We start from the raw sequence: 26,966 nt of genomic DNA on the forward strand, positions 1-26,966 counted from the left end.
ATAGATATAATGTCTTCAATGTTTTGGAGGGCATTTGTTATGCCCTACCTACAATAGTAGAGGGGCATTATGTTTTCTGGTCTGTGCCTCCATCTGTTCGTCCATTTGTCCATCCACCCGTCCGTGCGTCCGTTCGCTTCAGGTTAAAGTTTTTGGTCAAGGTAGTTTTTGAAGAAGTCCAATCAACTTGAAACTAAATACACATGTTCTCCATGATATGATCTTTCTAATTTTAATGCCCGTCCGTCCATCTGTGCCTCCGTTCGTCCGTCCGGTTAATGTTTTTGGTCGAGGTAGTTTTTGATGAAACTGAAGTCCAATCAACTTGAAACTTAATACACATGTTCCCCATGATATGATCTTTCTAATTTTAATGCCAAATTATAGTTTTGACCCCAATTTCATGGTCCACTGAACATAGAAAATGATAGTGCGAAGTTCAGGTTAAAGTTTTCACTCAAGGTAGTTTTTAATGAAGTTAAAGTTACATCAACTTGAAACTTAGTACACATGTTCCCTATGATATGATCTTTCTAATTTTAATTCCAAATTAAAGTTTTGACCCCAATTTCACGAAATGATAGTGCGAGTGGGGCATCCGTGTACTATGGACACATTCTTGTTTTGCTGTGAAAGATGAAAAATTAATTGATATGTATAGAAATGGTGAAGTATAATCCTGAAGAATGACATAATGTACATTTAATACCATTGCATGCCCCTCAGTATTACAGAACCTACTTGAACAAACAAAAAAATGATGTGTTTTTTACCTGAATATGCAAGAAATATTTGGCAAATTATAAAAAAGAAAACAACCAGCCATTCCGACTTGATTAAAATCAGGTTTTAGAACTTTGACATCAAAATATGATGTATATTAGATTTTTACTTTTATTTTCATATCCTGCATAAACAAAAATTTGATTTGATATATTTAATTTAATATGTGATAAATATTATATTTTTCTTTTAAGATGATAAATGAGGCCTTAAAAAGTTACGAAGAGAAGAGTCAGAAACTGCAGGTGCTGAGAGGTCAGCTATCAAACTACCTCAACGAGGATACCAGGACTCAAATGATGAATAGTATGTCTGATATCCATGATCAGCTGTTTGAAGCACAGAGAAAATGTGGACAGTTGCTGAGAACAATCAATCAGGACTTGGCAGCACAATTAGAAAAGTAAGTTTCATTAGAAAATATAAAAAATGAAAACTTGTAAGTACAGAATTTTTTTTTTTTAACAAAAATGCATGTCAAACCTGTTCCAGTTGGATTATAAACTTAAGAGGTAAACTGCAATAGACAAGTTATTAGTTCACTTAATCTTTTTTTTATGCCCCACCTACGATAGTAGAGGGGCATTATGTTTTCTGGTCTGCGTCCGTTTTTCCGACTGTCCAAATTCAGGTTAAAGTTTTTGGTCAAGGTAGTTTTTGATGAAGTTGAAGCCCAATTGACTTCAAACTTAGTACACATGTTCCCTATGATATGATCTTTCTAATTTTAATGCCAAATTCGAGTTTTTACCCCAATGTCATGGTCCACTGAACATAGAAAATGATAGTGCAAGTGGGGCATTAGTGTACTGGGGACAGACACATTCTTGTTTCTACCAAAGATACAGTTCACATTTGCTAAATCTTTTTTTCTTCATTTGCTTTAGGAGAAAATATTGTAATCATGATATTTGGGGCATTTTAATGTACTATGGATACAAATAAGTACATTTGTAAAATTTGACATTGAAATATTTTTATCACTATATTTATTTTGAAATCAGGATACATTTTATATATATAGATTCTACCGCTAAATGGAGTGTAATATGATATTTATCTACTCCAGTTAAAATTTAAAATTTAAAATGCGAGGCTTGCCAAGCGTTTTTAAATATTTAAAACTTAACTGTCCAGAATGGATAAATTATTGTATTACTTGAGATTTGGTGGTGGAATCAGTTTCTCTAATGATTATTATGCAGTATGCATGCAAAGGTATTAATTCTTCTCAAATGATTTTCTTTCTCTCTATACATATGCATATTTTGCTATATTTATACTTTCAGAAATAGTGGCAGAACATCATCGGCAGCATCATCATCATTCTCATCACCATCAACATGGCTGAAGTCACGTTACGTTCAGGCAGCGGCAGTCTTTTTAATGTTTGGTATAGGTTACATATTAAACCCAGAGACTGTTACTGAGTTAGGCAACTGGTCTTTCTCCATATCACCTGACTTTAGATATGTAAATGGCCCACCTCCAATCTAAAGGTCAAAGTTTAAAGGTCAAAGTGTATATACATAATGATTTTGTACTTATAGAAATCTCACGATAACAGAAAGGTTACACAGATCAATATATATAAATGAGTCATTGTATTGTACATAGACATGTACTTATAATCTATAAGAGAAAATTGCAAAAAAGATACAAAAAATCGATAGATTTCTGTAGTCAAGAGTATATGTACAAAAGTGTCTCAGTGAGCATGCCCAGCATGCCCGGTATGATAGCGAAGAGAGTGTGATAGTGCTATGTATAGAAACACGGTACTTATCTTTGAGTATCTTACTCTAGTGCTCATATGAAGTAAAACGCTTTTGGGATCAAGATCAAAAATTAATAGTTCAGAAATGATGATGTTATTGGCGCCAAGAATAGAATGTTCGGAAAAGTTGAAATCAGTAACTTTCGTCATTCAGGGAGAATTTTTAATCAGGGAAAGAACAACTTAATTATTCCTATGCAATACATTTCATAATTTATTTGCTAAACAAAAAGATAATCAAAACTAAAAATTTAGATACAAAACTCTAAAATTTTGAAAATGAACATTCAAAACTACCAGTCCCTTAGAAGTTTTAGAAATTCCGGTTATTTAACACATTGTAACAAACATTTGTTCATCATGTGTATAAAAGGCAGCTACATTGTATATATGTCATACTATAAGACCACATGGTTGTATATTTATTTTTATTTAAATAATATTTATCAAATATGTGTACTAGTGGTTGTTGTAGTGGCAATTTTTGTTTTAGCCAATTGTCTTTAAGTGTTGTATAAAAGACGGAATCTGAATTGTATATCAGATGTCTGTCAGAAATAGATATGATTAAAATCAAGTATTTTATTTATGGTATCTCAACACCAGAGATGTCTTACAACCAACGATAGTTACGTCATGAAAAGTTAAAATCACATAGTGAAAACTCATGATGAAAGTTGTTGTCAAAAAAATATTTGGAGGATATTAATAGCATTTATCCCCAGAACTCAGGAATTAATTCAGAGGTGGAAAATATTGTGAAAATAAGAATGTTGATAATAATGAATTAGACGCTATATTCTTTAATTTGATGGAGTTTTAGAATTAGATAAAAAAAAATGTGAAATATGAATAGGACATATACTACTGAAAGATAGCAAATAGTTATCCAGGGAGGGATATAGTATTCAGGTTCTCTGTAGCAACGAAGGCTAACACTTCAGATACTTACTGAAAAGTATGACGAAGAGAGGGAAAGAATTATAACACTTTCAGTGATTGTGTTATGTAGCAGAAGACATAAATGACTTTTGTGTAATGAAACCTGGTTGTGTTATGTACAAAACGGGTGTAATTATGCTGTAAAAAAGCTTTTTTTGTCGAGTGGTGTTGCATGATTTTTTTTGTAAAGGCTTTATAGAGCTTGAAATTTATGTTATAACTGAAGTCTAATGTGTAGGCTTAGTGTGAGTACATATTCTTAATTAAAGGAGGATGAATAACATTAAATTATTGAATGTACAAAATGCATTGTAATTTTACATATCAGTGTGTCCGCAAATATCAAAGATTAAGTGAAATCACTTGATTTTCAGAGGTTGTATATATTGTTGGAATAATCACAATGTAATGACTTGGAAGATGCTAAAAACAAGATATGTTTCTGAAGATAAATGTTGTTTTGAATTTAGGGCTTGCAAATCATAATTGCTCCTGCAAAATAATATTTAAATTTTCATTTTCCATGATTTAAGTATTGTTCTGCCTTGCAACCTCAAAATGCAGAGCTGCAAATATCCTCAAAAAGTATATAGATTGGAGGTGTTGCATTATAGGGTCAAGTTTTCTTAATAAATCAGGTGTGTGAAATGTAGTAAGGTACTCTGGGTTTAACATGGTGCTTTTGTCAGCTGTAAAAAAGGCCTTCAGTGTTATATGTTATTTATTTTAGTACTGTAGTAGCTAATATAGTGCTGTTTTGTTTCTGTGTTTCAATATCACTGCAAATTTGAAGAAAATGATTTCCTTTAAAATTTCCACTGAAGTCATACTTCATTTTATTTTTAAATCATAAAATATATTGCAAGGAAGATCTTCAGGCTGTGTAAATCTTAACACAACTCTATGAATAGTACAAGTAAATGTTGGACCAGGTCTTTGTAAAAATCAAATTTTGGGTAATGTGCACTGCTATAACAGCAGTAGACTTGGCTGATGAAGTCATGGCTTTATGTGAAATATGGAAATCTTAGTGGTTTCCAGGGTATTGGTGTATTGGTTCTTGCAAGTCAATCTGATTAATACAAAGACCTGCATTCAATTTAAAAAATTTTAATTTTGAAACTTTGCCTTAGAGTGTGCATGAATATAGTATAAATGATGTTAAAACACAAAAATAAATTCTGCTATTACCCTGGATATACTGGTACCCTAAATATACTGGTACAGTTTATACATTTTTAATGTAGTTTTGTTTTCACAGAGATTAGTTGATCTGAATCATTGTTAAATAGAAAAAAAATGCTAAATTATTTTGCTTTTTTGTATTTTCTTACACTTTTTTTCATGGTGAGAAAGTGTATAGTCTGTTGGTTATTCATTTCTTTAAGTTTGAATTGTTATTTTTATTTGTTCATTGGTATTTGTTTGAAAAATTAAAGCTTAGCAGCTTAAAATTAATTTATTGATAGTAATCATTATATTTTATAAATTGTAGAATTTTTTTTATTTTTCATATTTATTTTAGATTTTTTATATGAATTGTTATTTTCATTTTTTTTTGTCAATGAATTGGAAAGGGCTTGTTGGAAACATTTGAAAAATTATTTCTGGAATATAAATGATTCTGAAATCCAAAAAATGTAAAGAAATTTTAATTGGCCTTAAATTCATCTTATCAATAATCTAGTAACAGTTAAGCTAGAATTTGTTTGATGCGATTATAAGGCTAGATAAAGTTAGTTCCTAGATTCTCATTTCTAAATGTATTTTTTCATAAAAAGAAACTTTACGTTTTCAGTTTGGAAATCTTAAAATCTAGATACAATGAAGACCAAGTAAAACAAAAATTCATTCCTACTTAAAAAAAAGTTGAATGAGAATGTAGGAATTTTAACTTGACCTAAATGATATTAGATTAATTATGATATTGGTGAATAAACTATCCAGAAAATTATCAGGTGCTACTTTTTGTCATTGCCAAACCACTAATTTGATATTAATTCAAACTTCATATAATGATACAGCATGCATATCATTGGCTTTGTAAATTTCAACAGTCATTATTTTCTCTCTATCAATTCAATGCTATTGATTTATTTGTGATAACTTCAAGTGAATTGGAAAAGTGAAAGTTGACAAAAAGCGGTCAGAAGATTTATTAAGAATTGAAAGAATAAAGTAATGATTTCTTAAGGCTGTGATGCTATGTGAAGTCTGTTGAAGTTTATTTGAAACCATTTCACATTCATACTTTCCTTTTCAATTGTTTTTTGCAGATTCGTTCCACAGTGCAATACTACTGTAAATTCAGAAATTATTGCGAGGTTTCTATTATTGCGAAAAATGCAACAGAAATGTAAACACAATAATTTTAACTCGCATTTTGAAATATTTTATATGAATTAAAAAGGATTTTTCTCAAAATCGTAAGAATTAAAATATCATATAAGTCTAAAAAACCAAAAAATAGCAATAATAAATGCACACAATAATTTCTGAATTTACACTATTTGATTATTTTTTCTAGGTAACATGCCATGTGTTCATTCCAGCAATGTGAATGCAAAGACTAACAATACCATGATCTACACTCACTTGCAACTTATCTAAACTTGTCAGATTGTTACAAGCCCCTCTTTAAGTTTTTAGCATTTGATATCAAATTTGTTCTAGTAACTTTGATCTTATTTGAATTTTACTTGAGTATTTTCATTTCTAATGATTTTTCATTTTAAAAAAAACTCGTAAAAATTCTAAAAGATTTGGTACGTTGCAAGAAAGTTCAGATATGATATTGTGGTCTTTGTATTACAATTCAGTCATGTTTTACCACATAGATTTGTGATAATGTATGAATTTACTTTCTGAGGTGTCAGTATCTATTTTTTGATTCTGAAACCAACAGTTTGCATTGGTTTTAATTTTATTGACTTGAACAGCAAAATTGTTTTGTAATGTTTAACCGCTTGACAAAAATTAGCCACCAAATTTAACAGATTGATAATGTGCGACACCTTCAGAAGATAAAATCATATATTATTTAAAAGCAGTAACAAATAAACCTGCTGGATATATGCATGCCTGTTTCTAAGGGTTTGTTGCATTTACCCAGATAGGAATTATTTATTTTATGCTTGTGTCATGTACGTGGTGAAACGTGAGGAACTTTTTAGCCGATTATATTTTGCCACTAGTGAAAAGCTCACAATTTGATTGTTGTATATGATTGTACATTTACTCAACAAAAATGTTCATTTATAAGTGCTATCATAATCATATATCATTATTTTACTCATTATATAGTTTGGCTCCATGTTGGAACAGCCATCATGTATCGTTGGCATAGTTCATCAAGGTCATTACATGATTTCAACGTGAACCAGACATGTGTCAGTGATGTCACAGTGACTTTGTATTGATTGTAGTCATGATTTTGTGTAATGTTAAATTTCTGAGATAATATTACGCAGGAATCTTGGCATTGTGTAAGATCGTGACCATTTTTGATACACAGTAAAATCAAATTATATAGGGTACAAGTTAAGGATGTCTCAAAAGTTTACCGTCCCAAAGTCAAAATTACTTTTATAAAAAAAATTAATTCCCTTAACTTTTGCCTTTGATCTCTTGTAAATGCCATTTTTGCTTAAAAGTATTTATTAATCCAAGTCACAGAAATACAGGCATTTTGAGTAAAGAAAACGAAATTTAAGATTCAATAAAATATGAAACTTTAAAACAAGCAAATGTAATGTTATTATCCTGTATTTTGTGACTTGAATGGCAGAAAAAAAAAGATTAAAAAGAAAAAATGATAATCCAAAAAATATTCGTTATAATAGATGTGAATAAAGAGTTGTTGTACTATTCAGAGTGTACAAAGATGTATATCTAGTGAAATATGAAAAAATAAAACAAAAAAAGTTAAAAAAAACTATTTTAACTAATTGAAATGAAATGTTTTGAAAAAAATTGAGCGAAATACATCTATAAAATGTGGCTCCAGTGAAAATGTTGGCTATCTGTATCTTCAGATTTTATATATTAACATCAAAATCAGATGATTCTGATAGCTGTTTATATGTTCACTTGATCTACAGATAATAAAATAAATCTAAGAGTTGTGAAAATAATTTATACAATTTTATATCAAAAATTATTGGGACTATAAAATTATGAATTTTGAGAAATAAAAGATTTTTTTTCTTTAGTTTGTCTTATATTGTTTATGATCTTTGCCTGAATTAAAAAAAAAAAAACTGCTATATGTACCACTCAGTAGCTTGCTGGACAGGAACTTCTAGAAAATATAAAAAAAAAAAAAATGGTCGCCACGAAATAGCCTAAATGAGGTGCTTAAAAGTTGCGTTAAAATACCAAAATTCAAATCAAATCAAATCCTGATTAATGACGATCACAAAAATGCTTGATGAACTTGATAGAGCAGGATTCAGGCTATCCCCTCAATCTGTTAAATGACATCAAACATTTATTTTATGGTTGGTCATTGACACAAATAGTATACATATTAAACTCCATGTGGCGAACCAACGCCTGTGTGAATCATTTCGTTAGAGTCTATATATGGTATACATGTATAATGATTTCTTAAAAAAAAAATCAGGACAAACAAATGCACTAAAAAACTCAATCAGAACAGCTTTGGAAAAGGACTAGATAGAGGTAAAAGAAATAGAGCAGTGCAAAATTTCCCAACCATGATTAGATATCTAAAAGATCTATTAAAGGTTTATATGGCACCTACAACATAAAACGCTGGGAAACAATTCAACAGAGCTGGTCAGACAACTAAAAAAAAAAACCTAATGCATCCCACAATAAAAAACACAGATATTCAATAAGGACATTATCTACAGAAAGTTGGAGATGTGAGCATCATATCATGTTTAGTTTAGTAGAACATACCTTATAATTTGCATGGACTTTGTTAGTACAGTAAATTTTGGCGGTCAACATAAAATGAAACAAAACACAAATGTTCTATAGGCTCCTGTACAGATGTTTAAAACAAAAAATCAAGTATCTACGAAAATCAAATTTTCCTCAATCAATGAAAATTGGTATCAAAGAAGAATCAGAAGTCATTAGATTGAGTTATACAAACAACTGGTAAATAGAAATGGTTCTTCATCTTACATTGTAAATCTCCAGTATTGCCAATGTGTTCAACAACAAACCTAACCCCAAAACTAATCCTTTGAGGCCACTAGAGCCAACCAATCTTGTTTTATATTAGATATTTGCTCAGGTTAACCTACTTTTACTTTTTGACAGCATTATTGTCCTTAGGCATAAATAATTTTATGAAAATTAAATTGAAATATGGATTCTAATCTGGCTGTGGTGGTAACTATTTGTATAAAGCTTTATTATTACATTTGTATTAAAGTATAATAGATTGATGATGCATTTTTCGTAAACAGATGACTTGTGCTCTCAGCTCTAGATCTGTAGATTTTATCTGGTATATTTGTCCATTGTCCCTGACCTCATTTTCATGGTTGAAGTGTTGCCTTAAAATTTTCTATCACATGATTTGTCAGTTGAGGAACTATATTTGGTGAAGAGTATCAATGCAATGTATAGTTGTTTGTAAGACAGGGTTTACCTGGCCTCACGGTCATAAAACTTTCGAGCATGATTTTTGTTCTCAGACTAGAAAATCAACCAATCAAATTGCTGGATTTCATGTTTCGAGCATGATTTTTGTGCTCCGATCACTGAGCAAAGTTTTATGCCTTCAAGGCCAGAACTTTACTTCATTTCTCCAATACTTACAGGAACTGGATGATTCATTTTCTGTATGATGCTTTATGCTCTATAGTTTCAATCTTGCGTGTCCATTGTCCTTGGCCTCCTTTTCATATAAACAAAACAAAACAAAGCAGAAAACTATTTTAAATAATTTATTTGGTAACAGTTGTTTAACAGGAAATCTATATATTATTTCTACAATAGCAATACCTCCTTTCTAATAGTAAGTATAAGGAGGTATTTCCCATACTATGGCAGTTTTCTATTTTTGGCAAAAAACAAATTAAAATGTACTTTCTTGTCACCGGTTAATGAATACTTTTCATTCAAATTGTGATCAAATATGTGGCTAAATGCGTTGAAAATGGCAAAACAACACAAAACTGGATGCATTATGGCAATGACATTGTTTAAATTAAGTATGTATGCATTTCAAATAGATTCAAAATTGGCCTTCAACTCCTACTTTTCAAAATTTTAAAATAGACCATTTCAGTCCACACTATTTTATAACTATAGGTAAAGCAATAGTTATAAAATAGTGTGGACTGAAATGTAGAAGTGATGTATATGACCTTTCCATACATAGGACTAAGGATTAAAAAATATCAACAATATTTTATACTGATGACATTTGCTTACATCAATAATGGTTTGTCTTGAAATTATTTATTATTTATCAGAAAGATTATCACATGAATTTCTGAACGTAATTTTACTAACAATACCTGGTGGCAAGAATCTACACAATAATTCAATTGGCCAAGAATAACGATAGAAAAATAGCAAAATATGAATGTGATGTTATCACACTACACAACCAATGAAATTATGTTCAAATTAAAATTGATAGCACAATAAAAAATCTTGCGGTAAAAAAGACAATACACATAAATATATATAATACAATAATACAAAAATATCACAGAAAGTATGAAATTATGAATAAGTGTGAGCTAACTATGAATTCTATGTAATATCAATTTCCTTTGCAAAAAAAGTCTCAGCTAATGAAATGAATGATGGAACTACTATAAATGCACTTTGAGGTCTATTCTATATCTATATAGAAAATCTAAAGATTCAAGTACATGTATACTAAAAAAGTCAATTATGTAGTATTCTAATATCAGACACAAATATTCAAATTAAAACACATTTTAATTAAAAATTTTCCATGAAATGTTTATTTAATAGTCTGAAACACCAACATTCGTTCACTGCTGCCTTAAATGTTTTGTGATTTTCAAAGTTTTCCATTAGCAAGAAAATAAGAGCACATAACTGACAGGATATAAAATACAAGAACATACATACAACTACAAGAAAAATCCCAAAATGCCCCACATGTAAATGGAATATAATTGAACATTCACATAACAATTTAAGCATCTTAATATGTTTTATATCAAGCAATTACATTCCCTCACAATGCATGTGACAATTTTCCTAATATTTCACAGGAGAATTACATCAATGTTCCTGGTATTATCACATAACATGTAAATTAAATCTTTTACCAGATATTTTACACACCAATTATATTGATGTTCCTAATTTTTTCCCCCCTATATACCTTATAATATAACACAAGGTTCTTAACTTGCCTTTTTTTGAAAAATGTCACCTGGTTGTGAAATTGCATTATATTTCAATATGTCGGTTGTCAATTCTACTTAAACTTGTTATGCTGTAAATCTTAATAGATTAATCTACACAATTTGAAACAAGTGCCTGTGTTCACATAACATTACATTTTGCAGACATTATAAATCACAATGAAATCAATTTTCCTGATATTTCATGCAACAATTATATCAATTTAGTGCACATTGATATGTGAAAAGTCCATATTGATAAGCACCTATATTAGTCCCAAGGAATAAATCAATAAAAGTTTAAAAGGATTTTTCTGTTATTAGCATGAACTTTAAAGATTCACAACCCATATAACCAAAATGATCATGAATATTTTAATGGGATGATTTTTTTTGGTAGCAAATATCAGGTTTTGGAAACAAAATTGCTTACTTGAACTAGGGTCAAGCTATTTTAGCTGAGCAATAATATATATCATCAATACCTAAAAAATGGTTTTAAATACCCCTTAAAATTTCCAATTGATCACTTAAAAAAAAATTAAGTTAACATTTGAGTGGTTTTATTTTAAAGTTGGCTTACACTGGACCCACTGCAAACCTTTCAAGCCATTATATATGTCTACCAGGGTTATATTTTTCTTACCAACTAAACATGATAACATAATTAAAGCAATTTTTTTGTTACTCTTTACTCCAAGTCTGCTATTATCATCATATTACATTTTCATAACTGAAGTTTCTTCAATATCAAAATGTATTCGTCATGTGTCTTTTTTCCTGATTTAACATACAACTAATGAGACAAATATGAAAGCATTTTCGACAACTATGCTTTTGTTTTATGTTTCATTAATTTGTCCAGTTGTGACTGTCCTAAATGTGAACATAATTTTTTAACAATATTTTCATATCCTCCTTTAGTTGCTAAGTCATATGGTGTTTCTCCTCGGTCATTCTTCCTGTTAATATCAGCACCCAATCTGTAATAACAAAAACATTTAAATTAAAGATGATATTAAGAAGTTCAGTTTTTGCATGAATAGTTTAAATGAACATAAGAATTAAAGTGAGATATTTCTACATGTCTGAAAATTAAGTATGTTTCCATGACAAATACAACAAAAAAATGTGATGATCCATGTTTTTTTCTTTTTTTTTTAAGTTGTCATTTTTTTATTCTCATCTGTGCAAGAATTAAAAATCTGTGCTTCTTTATATTATTTTTTTCGCATCAAAAACCAAATCACTGCATTATACATATGTTTTAGAAACATTGATCATTGATTTTTAATAGCAGTGAAAAATCAGATAATGAATATCAATAATTAAGCAACATTTAACTTTTTGTGCATATTTTTTTCAAGTTTTAATTATTGTTTTTCTCTTTCATGATTCACTTATCATTTGGTTTAAATATAAAAACATTACCCCAGTAAAGTATCAACAACTTTCAATCCTGATGTACCAAGAGTAACTGCTTCATGAAGAGGTGTATTGCCTCTACTGCAAAAAAGAAATAGATATGAGTATAACAAATAGAAAAAATGTTTATCGTTTGAAAGAAAGGGAAAATTCAATGACGTGTTTTAAAAAGAGAAATAAATAAATTTTGAAAAATGGTCCCCATTAACAAAAATATTTTTCACTACAAAAAAAACAACATTTCTATATTTCCTAATTATTTTGTTCTCTTAATGGTATTGATCTGTTTGGTCTCTAGTGGATAGCTGTCTCATTGACATTCATACTGCATTTCCTTATATTATACTGTTTACAATTGGGCCCTTTTAGAAGTTGGCATATTATATAGAAAGTGTCTTTTATTGAATATCTTTAAATTTACCATAAAATGTTTTGTTTTTAAATGTCTCACAAATGTATAACACACACACAATTTTTTTTAATTTTCTGCCTTATAATAAATGTATGATTACCATTTTTACATTTTTATTGAAATATTGACATTTCAACACTTACATTGATGATGGTCCCTTTTGATTTACTTCCACACCTTGATCAATCAGTACAGGTAGGCATTCAACTCGTCTGTTTTTGATAGCAACATAAATGCACGGTAAACCATCTTTATTTGTACATTCAGCATTAGCCCCCTAAAATATTCAATGCTTTAAAAAATGCACTTAAAACCCCTAAAAATGCCAACAAAAAAACATTTAACAGAATACAATAAAAGAATTGACAATTACTTTGTTACACACCTCATTTTGATTAGTCTTGTGGCAACTATTCAGGACTTTATAATAATTTGAAACCTGCACATGACAGCTTGTAATTAAAAAAAACTTTCCTAGAGGGTGGGAAATTTAGACATACTGACAATTTGCATGACAGGCCTAGGTGCTGCATGAGTATTCGGTGATGCTAACCCTGTGGAGGCATTCAGTCTCACTCTATTTAGTTCATGAGATTGTGCTTTTGACTTTGATTTGTATCTTCTGAATGGATTCATGAGATTTAAACATTGGTAAACTACTATTGCCTCTGATTTATGTATAATTTCAGAGTAAATATACCAAAATAAAAAGACCAATTATTTAGAAAAAAAAATATCTGAGTGACATACATACATTGTTGTAGTATATTCTTGTTTATTATGAACAAAATCTTAACCCAAGAATATAGACTATCAACAATAAATACCTCATCAATAAGTCTCTGTATCTCTGTTGGATCTCCCTCACCTGAAGGACCAAGTTCTTTTAATATTTTCTGGTCTATTGGCTGAAAATGAATAATCATATGATTTGTTTGATTAACGCTGTCTGTAAAATGGACTTAAAAATACAGCTGAAAGAAGTTCTCTATGGTGCATTTAAATTCAAAATTCACATTGGTATTTATCCATGGACTTTGCCTTAAAATAATCATCTTTGTTTAATTTCTGACCATTCAAATATTTTTTAAGACAACAAACTTGTGCCTATAAAGTATAAAATAGTTTTGAAAATAAATAAGAAAAATTGATAAAAGAGTTAAAGAGAGAAGACTGACAATGTATCAGTCACTAAACACAAAAGTTCCATATATAATATTTGAACCTACAGCTACTTTAGGTGTTTCCTTTCTTCTAGGTTTAGGCTTCCTTACTGTGGTTTTCTTTTTTCCAGTTATTTTTGCTATCTCTTCATCTTAAAAATAAATCAATAATTTTTAATTTTCAAAAAAGATTATGGTTTGACTGTTTTGAGGCAACAATCTACATTAAACTGGTAAATTACTATCAATCTTATAAAAAGTATGCAAACACATGACTTTTTACCGATTAAAATATCCAAAGGTATGTTTTCTATCTAAAAATTTATACTGGGGTTCAGTATCTCCCTTTTGAAATTTTGATAATTATGACTTTGAAACACATTGAATTTTCCAACATGTTCATGCTTTCTTTCCAGTATTTCAGCATTCAATTTCAAAACAATATTTTTCAAATATCTCGTCATATACACTTCCTGAGTTCCTCCTACCTTCTGAATCACTTCTATAACTTGTGAGGCTATCATTCTCTGTATGCATACTGAGATAATCTCCAGTTATACCAATTTTTCTACCAGTCAGTGGATCTTTGTTTCCTCTAATTGCAAAGGTCAAGGTTATACTAAGTTCATGGCCATCTTCCTGTACTGCTCCAGACAATAACTGAAATGTATCAAGTAAAGATTTATATGATCTTGAACTGACTGAAAATGAAAGACTCTTAACTAATAAGAATTAACTTTAACAAGAACTGTGGCATAAAAGCATTTCATTAAAATGTGTAACTCTACGAGAAACTGTTAGCCTAAAATTCCACCTATAAACTTTGAACCTTGTGTTGTAAATTGAGATAATGTATAATATTACTTGGGTTTTAAAATAAAATTATCTGCTCCTTTTTTCAATTCTTAAAATAGCAAAATTTGACACAATATAAAGTTAAGCATCCATTTTACTTTATTACTGTAAAGAAAAAAAGAAAATGATTTATAAATCAATAAATCAAAATGCAAATGACTATAAACCATATCATACTTTTCCCATCTTTGGTTCACCAATAAGAGCTCTAAATTCAGCATCATTCTGTGCATGTGCCTTCAAGTGGTGACAGATATGGTCTACTTGTTTTCTCCAATAACCTGCAATGACAAGGTAAGAATATGTCAGTTTAACAACTTAATTGCATTTAACAGTAACTTCAATATGCCATAATTTCTTATATTTAAAAGGAAGAAGTATCAACTAAAAAATGTTTTATTATTGCATTTATGTAGTTATTTTGATAAGGAAAATTTAACTTAGAACAAACAAAATTTAATTTTTGACATGAAGCAACCAACATTGGCGGCCTTCAGCTGTGTTTTGCTCTTTGGTCGGGTTGTTGTCACTTTGACACATTCCCCATGTTCATTCTCAATTTTATTTCGAAGACAGACAGCATTTTTAACTTATACTTTTCACTAACCTTTTCCTGGACTAACTGGTGTCATTAAAGGTTGTCTGTCCCTCATTGACTGTTCTAATGCAACCTTTTTCTCAATTTCTTCTTTCTTATTTGATAATCCTTTCTCTGATGGATAAAATAATCCTACTGTTTGTGTAGACACAGTACTTGTAGGTCTGAGAGGTGCTCCAACTGGGTGAGATACTGGTAACCATTGTGACTGAAATATCAATATGTAAGATTGATATGTTTGTTTATCTTTTTTTGGAAAAGTAAGCATATGACAATTTCTTTTATAACTCTTTAAACTATTCAAACAAAAGTTTTGCAATGAAATTGGTTAACACCTATAACACTATTCCATCAAACGTATGTTTTCCTTTTTATGTTTTGGAGTTTAGTATGATGTCCATTTTCACTGAACTAGTACACATTTTATTTAGAGGGCAGCTGAGGCCCACCTTTGGGTACAGGTTTTTCTTGCTGCGTTGGCAGACCAATTGGTGGCCTTCAGCTGTTTTCTGCCCTTTAGTTGGGTTGTTGTCTCTTTTGCATATTCCCCATTTCCATTCTTAATTTTATATGACTTCAATTTTTCCTCCATAACAAGCAATTTAGAGCTGCTCATTGTTCTACGGTATATAATATGATATATCTGAACTCACCTCAACTCCTGACATGAAACCATTCCTGAAATAAAATAGAACATAAAATTAAACACTTTGTATGGTAAATATTTCAGTTTTTATTTGATTAAATTACATTACATAAAAAGACACACATCTGCACATATGAAAAAGTAAAATTCAATCTAGAAAAATTAGTTTTTAATAAATTTCACAATGTTATAATGAATAACTGAAACTTAAAAAAAGTGTTTCAGCCAATCAGGATTTCATAAATTTCAAGTACAATGTACTTCTTTACCACTATATATGGTAAGCTATTCTCATTATAGATGAAAGAGACAAGTTAGAAGTGGTTAATTAAGGTCTGCCTGACTAAAACATAATCTGTGACAAATAGATAATAGATTTAAAATATTTTTCTTTTTTATGTAATTTTGAGTGTTATGATGTTTAAAAATATTGCTAAATGCTGATATAATAAAACAGAAGAAAAAAGAAGGCATTTTTGTGACATCAACTGAAATTGTTGTGCAACTAGATTAAGGACTTTGGTATACATGTATTAAATTTTTAGTAAAGTATATCTAAGAAACTAGGTTAGTGACAACATATACAATTATAAGTGTAGGATTGTTAATGTGATAATAATATGATGTTAGCCTGCACCAAACATTAATAAACTGCTGGAAATAAAACAAAGGGAAATTGGGGAATTTCGAAATAAAGCATCAAATTCAAATATCACATTTTTTTAAACATGTAATTTTCTGGAAATATGTAAGAATAATAATAACTTTTAACCCCCCTCCCTTTTTCCCCCCCAATTTTTTTTGTTCAAAACTAACCAGACACAACATACATTTAATGGCTATGATGGCCACTGTATTTACCGAAATATTCCCTTCATTAATATTGTGATTAACATAATACATGAAACACATTTATCTTTTTTCTAAGGATGTAACTTTATCATAAACATTTTTAATTTCCTTATACTATATGACCTCCAGATTAAATTAATACTGGGAGATCTGTAATCAATGAATTTGATGCACAATCTTAAAATAAAGTAAAATCAGCACAATTCTGATCTTTTTTGCATTTTACCTATCTTCGTGTATATCCCTCTCTTTGATTGAAGATCTGTTGTAATGAAAGTTTACATGATAAGTAAAAACAAGAGACGTGTATAAGTGTGTACACATCAGTACTTGTAAAAACCAAAAAAAAAAGCCATATTTTTTGGCTTGAAATCAAAATGGGTCATGGTAGTCACAGACATCATATGATTGGTGATGGTCTTTAGGATTTAACAATATGAAAAGCTCTTACACCAATTTGAATCAATAATGTCAGTTGCAAGGAAAATATGGCTGTAGTAAGTCAGTTTTAAAGAAAATGTTATTTTTTTTTAAAAGTATGAACAAAAGAATGAAATTAACCAATACACCATGATATCTACATAAATTCCATAAAAAAGTTATACATGCAAATTAAAGTGAATATTAAACAAAATATGATCAAAAACTGATATTATGAGACATTATTACATGTAAGTCTGTAAGTCAGAAATGAAACTATCTAAAATCCATCTTAATCCCAAAAATTCACAAAAAAAATAATTCTTCATCAAGATAAATTTGACAACAACATACCTGAGTTCTGGATTAGGCTGATGATATTGTAGAGGTATTGGTCCCTCACATACGACACAAGACTGAGTGTTGAAAGGTACCACTGATTTACAGTATACACAGGTACCCATCTGTCAAAAATAACATATCAATTCTGTAGATAATTTTCATGCAAGGGTTTAACTGTTATGTGGAGGCACAACAACCAAGTTATTATGTATATTAATCTGTATGGTCCAATTGCTTATTTGCATAAATATCTAAATTAGATATCAAAGTAAAAAATAAGTTAAACAAAGTTTTATATTTGAAATACCATACTAGAAAATTCTTCATGGAGCAGATGAAAAAATAACACTATCAAAATACAAGAACGTCTACAAAAATATGTACTACAGTTTCAGTTTAATTTCATAAAAATGTTAATAACAAGTAATTTCTGATTGTAAACATGATACTGAGCAAAACACTGCATATCAAAATCAGTCTATAATTGGTTCATATCTGTTGACATACCTTTCCAGGTTTGGGTGGAATAGGTCTTGCTTCCTGTTGTCCAGTATTTCCACGACTAATATAGTAACGAGAAAATGGATCCGACTGTGTTTCACTGTAACTCCTACAATAAATAAAATTAATGATAAATTGATTGGGTACGATAGATGTATACAACATTTTCAGGTTGCTTCTCTTATTACCTGCAGACTGCTTTTATCTTTTTTAAGCTCATAAAAATATTTTTACATATAATTGATGATAAAAGATATTTTAATGGTGTCAAAAGTATTCTATGGTTCATGAAATTGCACTTAAATCCAGGAAATTATCCAGCAGTGTTATAATCATCAGCCAAAAAATCTAATTTATAAAGATACTTAGGGGACACTATCAGGAACAACATTAGAATTGTGTTGGCATGCAAACCTATACAATATACAACCTACTTGAGAAGTTCAGCTTCCCTGGTTAACCTATTGGCTTGAGTTTGAGCATCGGGTATATCTCTGTCGTGTCTCCTCGAACTACGTCCTCCATATGTATCATCATGTGATCTGTTGTACTGAAATATAAATAGCATGTGTTTACTGAGTTATGCAAAATGATTATTTTCAATTTCAGAAATTACAGACTATCAGTAGTGACAGGTTTGGAGCATCATCTATAATTCATTTATTCTTTCCATTACATATATTTAATCTAATTAAAGACTTTAAACGTACAAGCTTACTTATTTTAACTGATTCCAGAATAAATAGATTATTGTGTGTTCTACATATTGTTATCCTAAAACATCAGCTGCAAGCCACAATGTGAACCTTTTTAGGGAGTGAGTGTATAATAAAGGCACAAAAAGACCAACATCTGTATCACTTTATACTACCCTCTTGTTGCGAATTAGTATAACATATGCAAAGATCATTTAATATCTACCTCATTTTTATCATGAACTGATTTCCTGTTGTTTAAGAATCTAGTTCCTGTTGTTGGTTTTCTGTAATTACTTCCTGATACATTCATATCTGTTTTAAAAGTAAATTAATATAATAATAATATAAAACAATGCTAATCAATTGATTTGAATTAAGTAATTTGTCCAGGACATAGCCATACACGACTGGTTGTTTTTGTTGCTGTGTAATATATTTGTTTTCCATAGATTTTTTAGTTCATAAATTAGGCCATTAGTTTTCTCATTTGAATTGTTTTGCCTTTTAATAGCTGACTATGCAGTATGGGCTTTGCTCCTTGTTGAAGGCCGTACAGTTGTTAATTTGTGGCATTTGGTCACTTGTGGAGAGTTGTCTCATTGGCAATCACACCACATCTTCTTTTTATAGTTACTTGTTTAACCATTTTGAAAAAAGAATTTCCTACAAGCAACCATATCTTCTCTTGTTTGAAAAACTTCTCCTTGTCCAATAAGATGGTTATTTCTTAATGCATGTAGTTCATATTAAGATAGTCTTTCATCATTGGTTTAGTTATACATTTTGAACTTAATTATCAGTTTTTTAAAAGGAATACAATTAAATTTTAGAAATCCGACACAATCTAAAATAAACAATCCCAGTTTCAGTTGATATTAATTCTTTGAAAAAGGTTTCAGTCAAAAGATGACATTTAGATTAGTACTTTGGTTTCTTTGAAAAAACCTACACACATATTTACTATACAATCTTTACCAACCTGCCATTTTCTGTATTGTTTGTTTCATAGTGCCCATATCAGTCCAGGCAGTCTTTTCTGACAGTAATAAGTTTTTAGTTGCCCTTTTTACATTCAGCTGAAACATAAATTCAGAAGTATTATTAAATTCAATTACTGCAGCAGTAAAAAGTATTCCTTAAATGGCTCTTTTTATAAAATGAAACCTGTCAAAAACTAAACCCCTATGGGTCAAATTAATTTGTTTCAATAAGAGAGGTTGTTTTAGAGGTTAAATAACTAATGAATATACCATGCTTTGTACTAGACCAACATGTAAAGTAACTTTGTAAACTCTGTTGACAAGATTTCCTGGGGAGACATTTCACCCTACTTGAACACATTATTCATCAAGCTTTTCTCTACCCACTAAATTATGTGTGCTCGGATGGAGTAGCAGCTAGTACCTATTTCAATTTATTTGTTTTGACCCAGCAAGATATCAACCCTTCAAACCCCCCACACTCCCAACAAGAAGGATATCATGTGACCACCACTGCACTTGAATATAAATGAAATACTAACTGTAGTGTTCTGATGGTCTAATTCTTCCTGGAATCCTAAATCATCATCTACAGGAGCTACTTCTCTACTGGGTACAAATCCTACTTCAAATATCTTTGTTCCTATATTACTTTCTCTCATACCATCTCTGAAAAATATGAAGGGATTTGAGTTATGATATCGTCAACAGACTGACCAACACAAAAAGAATAAATCTGGTTGCAAAGTAAGATAAAACATACTAAATTTGAACTAAACAACTTTTTCTCTATATGCACAACATTTTTATGTCACAGTTCTATTCACAAATAATAAAATAACTTTATTCACAAATGAGTATTTTTGTTCCTTGTTTTTTATTTATCACTTTGTATCTTTATTACATTACAATCCAATTGATGATGTTTTCATCGTTTCATTGTGATATAACAAGGATATGAATTCTGTAGCATAGATACTGTAGCATATTATCTGCACTTCTATCAATCGCCAAGCAAACACTGCACAAAAGCTGCATAGGTTTTCTGTGTAAATTTTAGTTTTGTGACTATTGTCAGGTTAGCCACTTGCCAAGCTTTTAAGGACAGTGATGCAAATATAAGATTAATAAAGATACTTGAAACAAAAGTTTTTTTTCAAAGGCCAAACCAATAGGCAAAACATACTTAGACACTGCCATCGCCTTAACTGTTTGTTTCCCTGCTGGTAAAGTAAAAGGAGCAAAGTACTGCATTGTATATCTTTCTGATCCAACTTTAGGAAATGGGTCCGGTTTCTTTCCATTGATTGTGTAGAATATCTCAACATCTTTTTGATCTGAAAGAACAAAATGTTAACTTCAGTACATTGGACCTATATTTCACAAGAAAAGTTGTTGTCCTTGCTATGAATATACATGGAGTGTTCATACATTGTATCACAATATTGAAACAATGCAAGTTATTACTTGCTCCAGTGTTCTCCCCAGAACCTTCAAGCACCACATGGTATAATGCACAAGGTTGCTACATGTCACATGTGTCTGAAGAATGCATTATAAATGTGTTGCTATAGTATATTTTATGGAAAAGTACCATCTCAATCGAATAGTGATGGTCAAATATCCTTGGGAAGAACACAGCTCTATATGATTGACAAAAATTGGTATCATACAATGACACTGATTTAGTGATTATCATGAAACTTTTATATGTAAGTTTTTATTAATATACATTGTACAATTTTGAAATAAGTTCATGAAAAATTTTGATTTTAATTTTTTATTATCATAATTCTATTCATGTAGCAAATGTTTGGAATACATTGTATATTATGATATTTTTGCAATAGATCTGCTTCATTTTCACAAGGCATGAAAATCTTAATAAAGTAATAAACATATATTTTACCTGTGCTTAGTTCAATTTTAACATTAGTATCAATTGATAGCTTGGATTTCCCTGGTATAGGTGGTCGCAATGGGATAATAGCAGGAACAATTATAGACCCTGCAGTCATCTTGAATGTCTATTTGGAGGAGAAAAAAATATAATTAATGCTCCCAGTTCAGGGAATTATTCCTCATCTCTTAGATTAATAATAATAATAATAATTCTTTATTTTAAGAGGGTTACACAGTTAGCTATAAAGCTACATTGTAATCTTCCCTGAGATTACCCCTATTATAGCCCTATATAATCATTTAATGTACATGTTTATCTAATAAAATTGAGAATGGAATGGGGAATGTGTCAAAGAGACAACAACCTGACCATAGAGTAGACATCAACCGAAGGCCACCAATACATGTAGGTCTTCAATGCAGCAAGAAACTCCAGCACCAGGAGGAGTCCTTCAGCTGGCCCCTAAACAAATACGTTTACTAGTTCAGTGATAATGGACGTCATACTAAACTCTGAATTATAAATAAGAAACTAAAATTAAAAATCATACAAGACTAACAAAGGCTAGGGCTCCTGACTTTGGGCAGGCACAAAAATGCAGCAGGGTTAAGCCTACATGTAAGTCTAGGATCTTCTTCATAGAAAGTGAAAAAAACTAGAACAATGCTATGAATGAAAATGCATATACTCATAAAAAACAAACAACTGAATTGGATATTAATTTATATTAAAGTGCATTTGATTAAGCAATTTGTCCTGATATCTTATAGTTTAAGAAAGATCTTTCAGCAAAACTCTATTTTATGAAGATAAAATCTCATAGGATCAAATCTCATAAAATTGTGGCTGCATGTGTAGGTTCAGTGGATCTATGCATATATTTGGAAAACTCATAATACCATTTATCTGATAATATTGTTTGAACTAATTCACGACACTTAAAAATTTAAAATCTTCTTGATGTGTGATTTCACTCTTAAAATTGTCTAAGCGTTTTTTAAATTAGGGAGTGCTTTAAATGTCTGATGACTTTGAATACAGGAAAAATTTATCCTACAAAATTCAGTTTAGTTTGAACCGAACTGTTTCAGGGTTTGTATGACCAAAAAAGAAATTTTACTTATTCTTCTATATTTTCAACTATAATATAAAAAAATGCTGTCTGACCAAATGATTTTTTTTATTGATATTTTGTTAGTCAACATGGTCAGATAGAGTTTGGGATACATGTACACTGTAAAGGATAAAAAAATTAAATAAATCAAGACACATATTTCATTAAATTTTGCATTTCATACACAACACATTGCCATTGGCAGACTGATTAGACAGTTGATTGCAGTCGCTTCAAAATATTTTTTTGTTCATTAATTAGGCCATTTCATAAAGGCAGTGTCTGCGCGTACCCGCATGTGGGTACGAATAGTCAAATTGACATTCGTAGGCTACGTGTACCCACATCCGGTTTTATAATAAAATGCAATCAAATCGGGAATTAAACGTGAAATATATACAGAAATTATCAATAATATGGGGATTTCGAGTAGAACGAGTGAAGGGTATGACAAATAATATTTTCGAATTGTATTTATAAGTTAATAATATATAATAAACCTTGCAAATTAAATGCACACTGATTGAAAATGAAATATAGTCCCTGTAAGTCCCTGGCAAAATATTTTTTGATGCGCTGAAGGTTTACATTTTCGTCAAACATTTTGTTATTTATTAACGAAGCTTTCATAGAAGATTATTGGCATTGGCCTTTGTTTATCAGAAATAATGTATAATTACCTAATTTAGGCCTTAATTTTTCCTGTCGAACTTGTTTAGAATTTTTGCCTCCGTGAATACAGGAAAAAATTATTCTGTAAAACTTTAAAAGTTCTTCTTTTCTCTGCAGCTGCAATTGACCCTGAGTTTGTTTTTATATACAATTGTATGAAATTAATCGACTGATACTTTTGAACAAATTGTTCCAATTCATGATAACTTTGAAATGTCTGCCCCACACGTATATCACTCTTTTCCCATTTTAAGAATATTTATTAACCGAGAAAAACTGTTCACTTACATATATATAAATATTTACAAAACTTCTAAGTAGTTGATCAATTTTATTCACTAATTGCGATAATTTCTGTATATATTTTACGTTTAATTCCAGCTCCGATAAAATCCAATGTGGGTACGCGTAGCCTACGAACGACAATTTTGCTATTCGTACCCGCATGCGGGTACGCGCAGACACTGCCTTTCATATACTGCATTAGTTTTCTTGTTTGACATTTGACGATTTGTGATTCTGGGGCGTTAAATAGCAAACTATGGGGGTAAGGGTTTTGCTAATTGTTGAAGGCCAACCATTAGCTGTTAATTTCTGTGTCATTTGATCTCTTGTGGCGAGTTGTCTCATTGACATTGACAATCATCTTCTTTTAAGGATTCTTTTTATATAAAGAAGCCTTAGAAGGGGAGCTTCACTGTAATACTCAGGGGTTTTAGGACTGCAGTTGTTGCTGGCAGTGTGAATTTACATGCATTTTTAATTGTCGAAATATGTGTGTCATGTTTTTTTATTACATTATATTTTTTTATACAAAATGAACTGCAAAATATAAGTGAAAACAGCACGATATTGCAATATTCTAGTTTTCAAAACAAAAACGTTGGAGAAATCTTAATCTTAGTAAACTGTAAGTTGAGGATGTAATATGTATCTATCTTCTATTCTCCTTCACTTACATAGGCTCTATTTTCGTTCCGGTAAGTAAATATTCGAGTCTGGGCACCTGCTTTTTCGTCGATAGCAACACCCGCCTTAGTTACATGTAACGAAATATTTGATTGGTCAATAAATAAAAGAGTGAATCGTAAAGGGAAGTAATAATTAAAAATATTTTTGTCATTAGCCGTTCTCTTCAATGGTACCGTGGTTACATAGCTATTACAAACATTCAGTAAAAAGTCGGCTTAAAAAAGATTTTTTTTAATAAGCAGACAAATCAAATCAAATCAAGCTTATTATACAAATAAGCAGGCATCACAGTGGTGATCACATTGCTGGTAGAGTAATATATTCCAGTATTGTCTTCTCATTAGTCCTGGTTTTTTTTTTAGATTTTGTATATTATAACAGGGACTTTAGTATAGAAAGTCCCTGATTATAATCAAGGATTTGTATAGTACTATACAAATCCTTGTTATAATCATGGAAGTATCATATTAAAATACTTGGGATCTCATGTCATACGTCAGAGATAAAATTCAGTAGATTACCGAAAAGACAGTAACTGACAAAAACGGTTTATGCTAAACATAAATAAGCAAAATTGCATATACTGCAATAAGTTTATTCTGAAAAAAATCATAATGTTAATATGTTTTCAAGAAAGTTGTGTTGACAACGCTAAATAAAGTTATCGAAAAGCAGAGGAACAACTGTTACTCGTTATACATTAAAATGACTAAATTTATTATTCCATCAATATACAAAGAAGTGGTATGATTGCAAATGAGACAACTGTCCGCAAGAGCATAAAGCATAAAAAGCATAAGCATAAAAGATTTATTTAAAGTCGGTTATACATATAACAATACAACATAAGCTCTGTAGAGCTTTTATCCGACATAGAGATCAAAATGATATATAATTTAGAACATACTGTTATTCTGTAAACATTTAATTTTCACCCCTTTTTTCTCTGATCTTCAAAAAATTAACCCCTTTTTTCTCTAATTTTCAAAAAATTAGACAACGCATTTCTCTAATCTTCATTTTTTTGCCCGTTATTCTCTATTTGCATTATTCTTTAATCATTTAACCCCATCCAAACCCTCATAAAACAATAGTTCATTTTATTTGTCCATGTAACGATTTTGAATCAAGTTTTTTATGCTTAGAAAAATCCCCCGCTCTTCACTAGTTTAACAAACATTACAGATCTTCCAAAAAATTATACAATTGCGTTCTTCTTCTTTTTCTTCCGAATACGGGAGTAGACTCCTAGGTAGGAGTGTAAAACTTCCCGGAACTTGTGTGCTATGTACATATGGACTTAATTTAAAAATAATATGACAAAGAAAAATCGTTAACAATAACATATATACATTATGTACAGTGGCTTTGTAGTTTAATAAGTTGTTGTGGATCCTTCAAATGTTAGAGTGGATATGCCACTTTTGAAGGCTTCAGGTAGTGAGTTTCAGTCCGAAAAAGTGCGAGGATAAAATGAAAATTTATAGAAATCTTTATTTGTTGATATTTGCCTAAATTTATGTTTCCCCCTAGTACGTCTATCAGATATTGTTAAGTTGTCCTTAGGAACTTCAACTAACCCCCAATTTATTTTATACAGCATAGTTAATCTAGCTTTTTTCCTTCTTATTTCTAAATTTTCCCATTCCAATGATTTAATTAAATTTGAAACTGCTCCAGGTGATCTGTCTTTATAATCATTGAAGACAAACCTGGCTGCCTTACGCTGTACCTGCTCAATCTGAGTGATGTGTTGTTTTTTGCACGGATCCCAGACAGGGGAAGAGTATTCGACGACTGGACGGACAAGTGATGTGTACGTAAGGTTTTTAACCTTACGTGTGCAGTTTTTCAAGTTCCTACGAAGAAAACCAAAGGTTTTATTTGCCTTACAGTTAATATTGTTTATATGTGTTCCCCAATCAAGATCATGGCGTTTAGCTGTATTTGGCAAAACTTTTAGAAATTTTGGTCCTCAATGCTCTTCAACTTCGTACTTTATTTCGCCTTTTTAACTTTTTTGGGATTCGAGCGTCACTGATGAGTCTTTTGTAGACGAAACGCGCGTCTGGCGTATATACTAAATTTAGTCCTGGTATCTATGATGAGTTTATTTAGTTTGCAATTAAACTTTAACCGTTGGAGTTGAAAAAAATGGAGTCTAATCAAAGAACAAATCAAAGGAGGGTGGTTAAAATATTATAAAAACGAGAAAAGATACATAAATTCATTACGTGTAATGAAGCTATAGAGCTTTAAACAAAAATGTGTCCATAGTACACGGATGCACAATCCACACTATCATTTTCTATGTTCAGTGGACCTCGAAAATGGGGTAAACTCTCTAATTTTGGCATTTAAATTAGAAAGATCATATCATAAAGAACATGTGTACTAAGTTTCAAGTTGATTGGACTTCAACTTCATCAAAAACTGCCTCGTTCAAAAACTTTAACCTGAAGCAGGACAGACGGACGGACGATCAAAAGGACAAACGAACGGACGCACAAACCAGAAAACAAAATGCCTATAAATGGG

At 30.4% G+C, this 26,966-nt stretch overlaps 2 protein-coding genes across 6 annotated transcripts in view; one reads left to right on the forward strand and one right to left on the reverse strand.

Moving 5' to 3' along the window:
- The window catches only part of LOC143068773 (uncharacterized), an 86,111-nt gene extending 78,399 nt beyond the window's left edge, over positions 1 to 7,712 (forward strand). For all 4 annotated transcript variants that reach the window (XM_076243072.1, XM_076243070.1, XM_076243071.1 and 1 more), the window contains exons 15-16: positions 978 to 1,186; positions 2,073 to 7,712. In XM_076243072.1, coding sequence (XP_076099187.1) covers positions 978 to 1,186; positions 2,073 to 2,280 — 417 coding nt within the window. In that variant the 3' untranslated portion in view covers positions 2,281 to 7,712. The remainder of the gene's footprint in view (positions 1 to 977; positions 1,187 to 2,072) is intronic.
- A 1,703-nt stretch (positions 7,713 to 9,415) lies between these two features.
- Positions 9,416 to 24,501, reverse strand: LOC143068776 (double zinc ribbon and ankyrin repeat-containing protein 1-like). 2 transcript variants are annotated; one of them, XM_076243075.1, is made up of 19 exons: positions 24,416 to 24,501; positions 21,677 to 21,794; positions 20,954 to 21,104; positions 20,310 to 20,436; positions 19,767 to 19,863; positions 19,011 to 19,099; positions 18,524 to 18,639; positions 18,096 to 18,198; positions 17,601 to 17,710; positions 17,053 to 17,088; positions 15,982 to 16,006; positions 15,338 to 15,536; positions 14,908 to 15,011; positions 14,364 to 14,535; positions 13,942 to 14,027; positions 13,540 to 13,620; positions 12,856 to 12,989; positions 12,307 to 12,381; positions 9,416 to 11,858 (listed from the first exon to the last, which is right to left on the reverse strand). In XM_076243075.1, the coding sequence occupies exons 2-19, from the start codon at positions 21,783 to 21,785 to the stop codon at positions 11,705 to 11,707; spliced, it is 1,968 nt and encodes a 655-aa protein (XP_076099190.1). In that variant the 5' UTR covers positions 21,786 to 21,794; positions 24,416 to 24,501; the 3' UTR covers positions 9,416 to 11,704. The 2 variants fall into 2 exon arrangements, with proteins under 2 accessions (XP_076099190.1, XP_076099191.1); XM_076243076.1 differs by lacking the exon at positions 17,053 to 17,088.
- Positions 24,502 to 26,966: the final 2,465 nt, after the last annotated feature.

This window comes from Mytilus galloprovincialis, chromosome 3 (assembly GCF_965363235.1).
Source record: "Mytilus galloprovincialis chromosome 3, xbMytGall1.hap1.1, whole genome shotgun sequence".
NCBI classification, from domain to species: domain Eukaryota; kingdom Metazoa; phylum Mollusca; class Bivalvia; order Mytilida; family Mytilidae; genus Mytilus; species Mytilus galloprovincialis.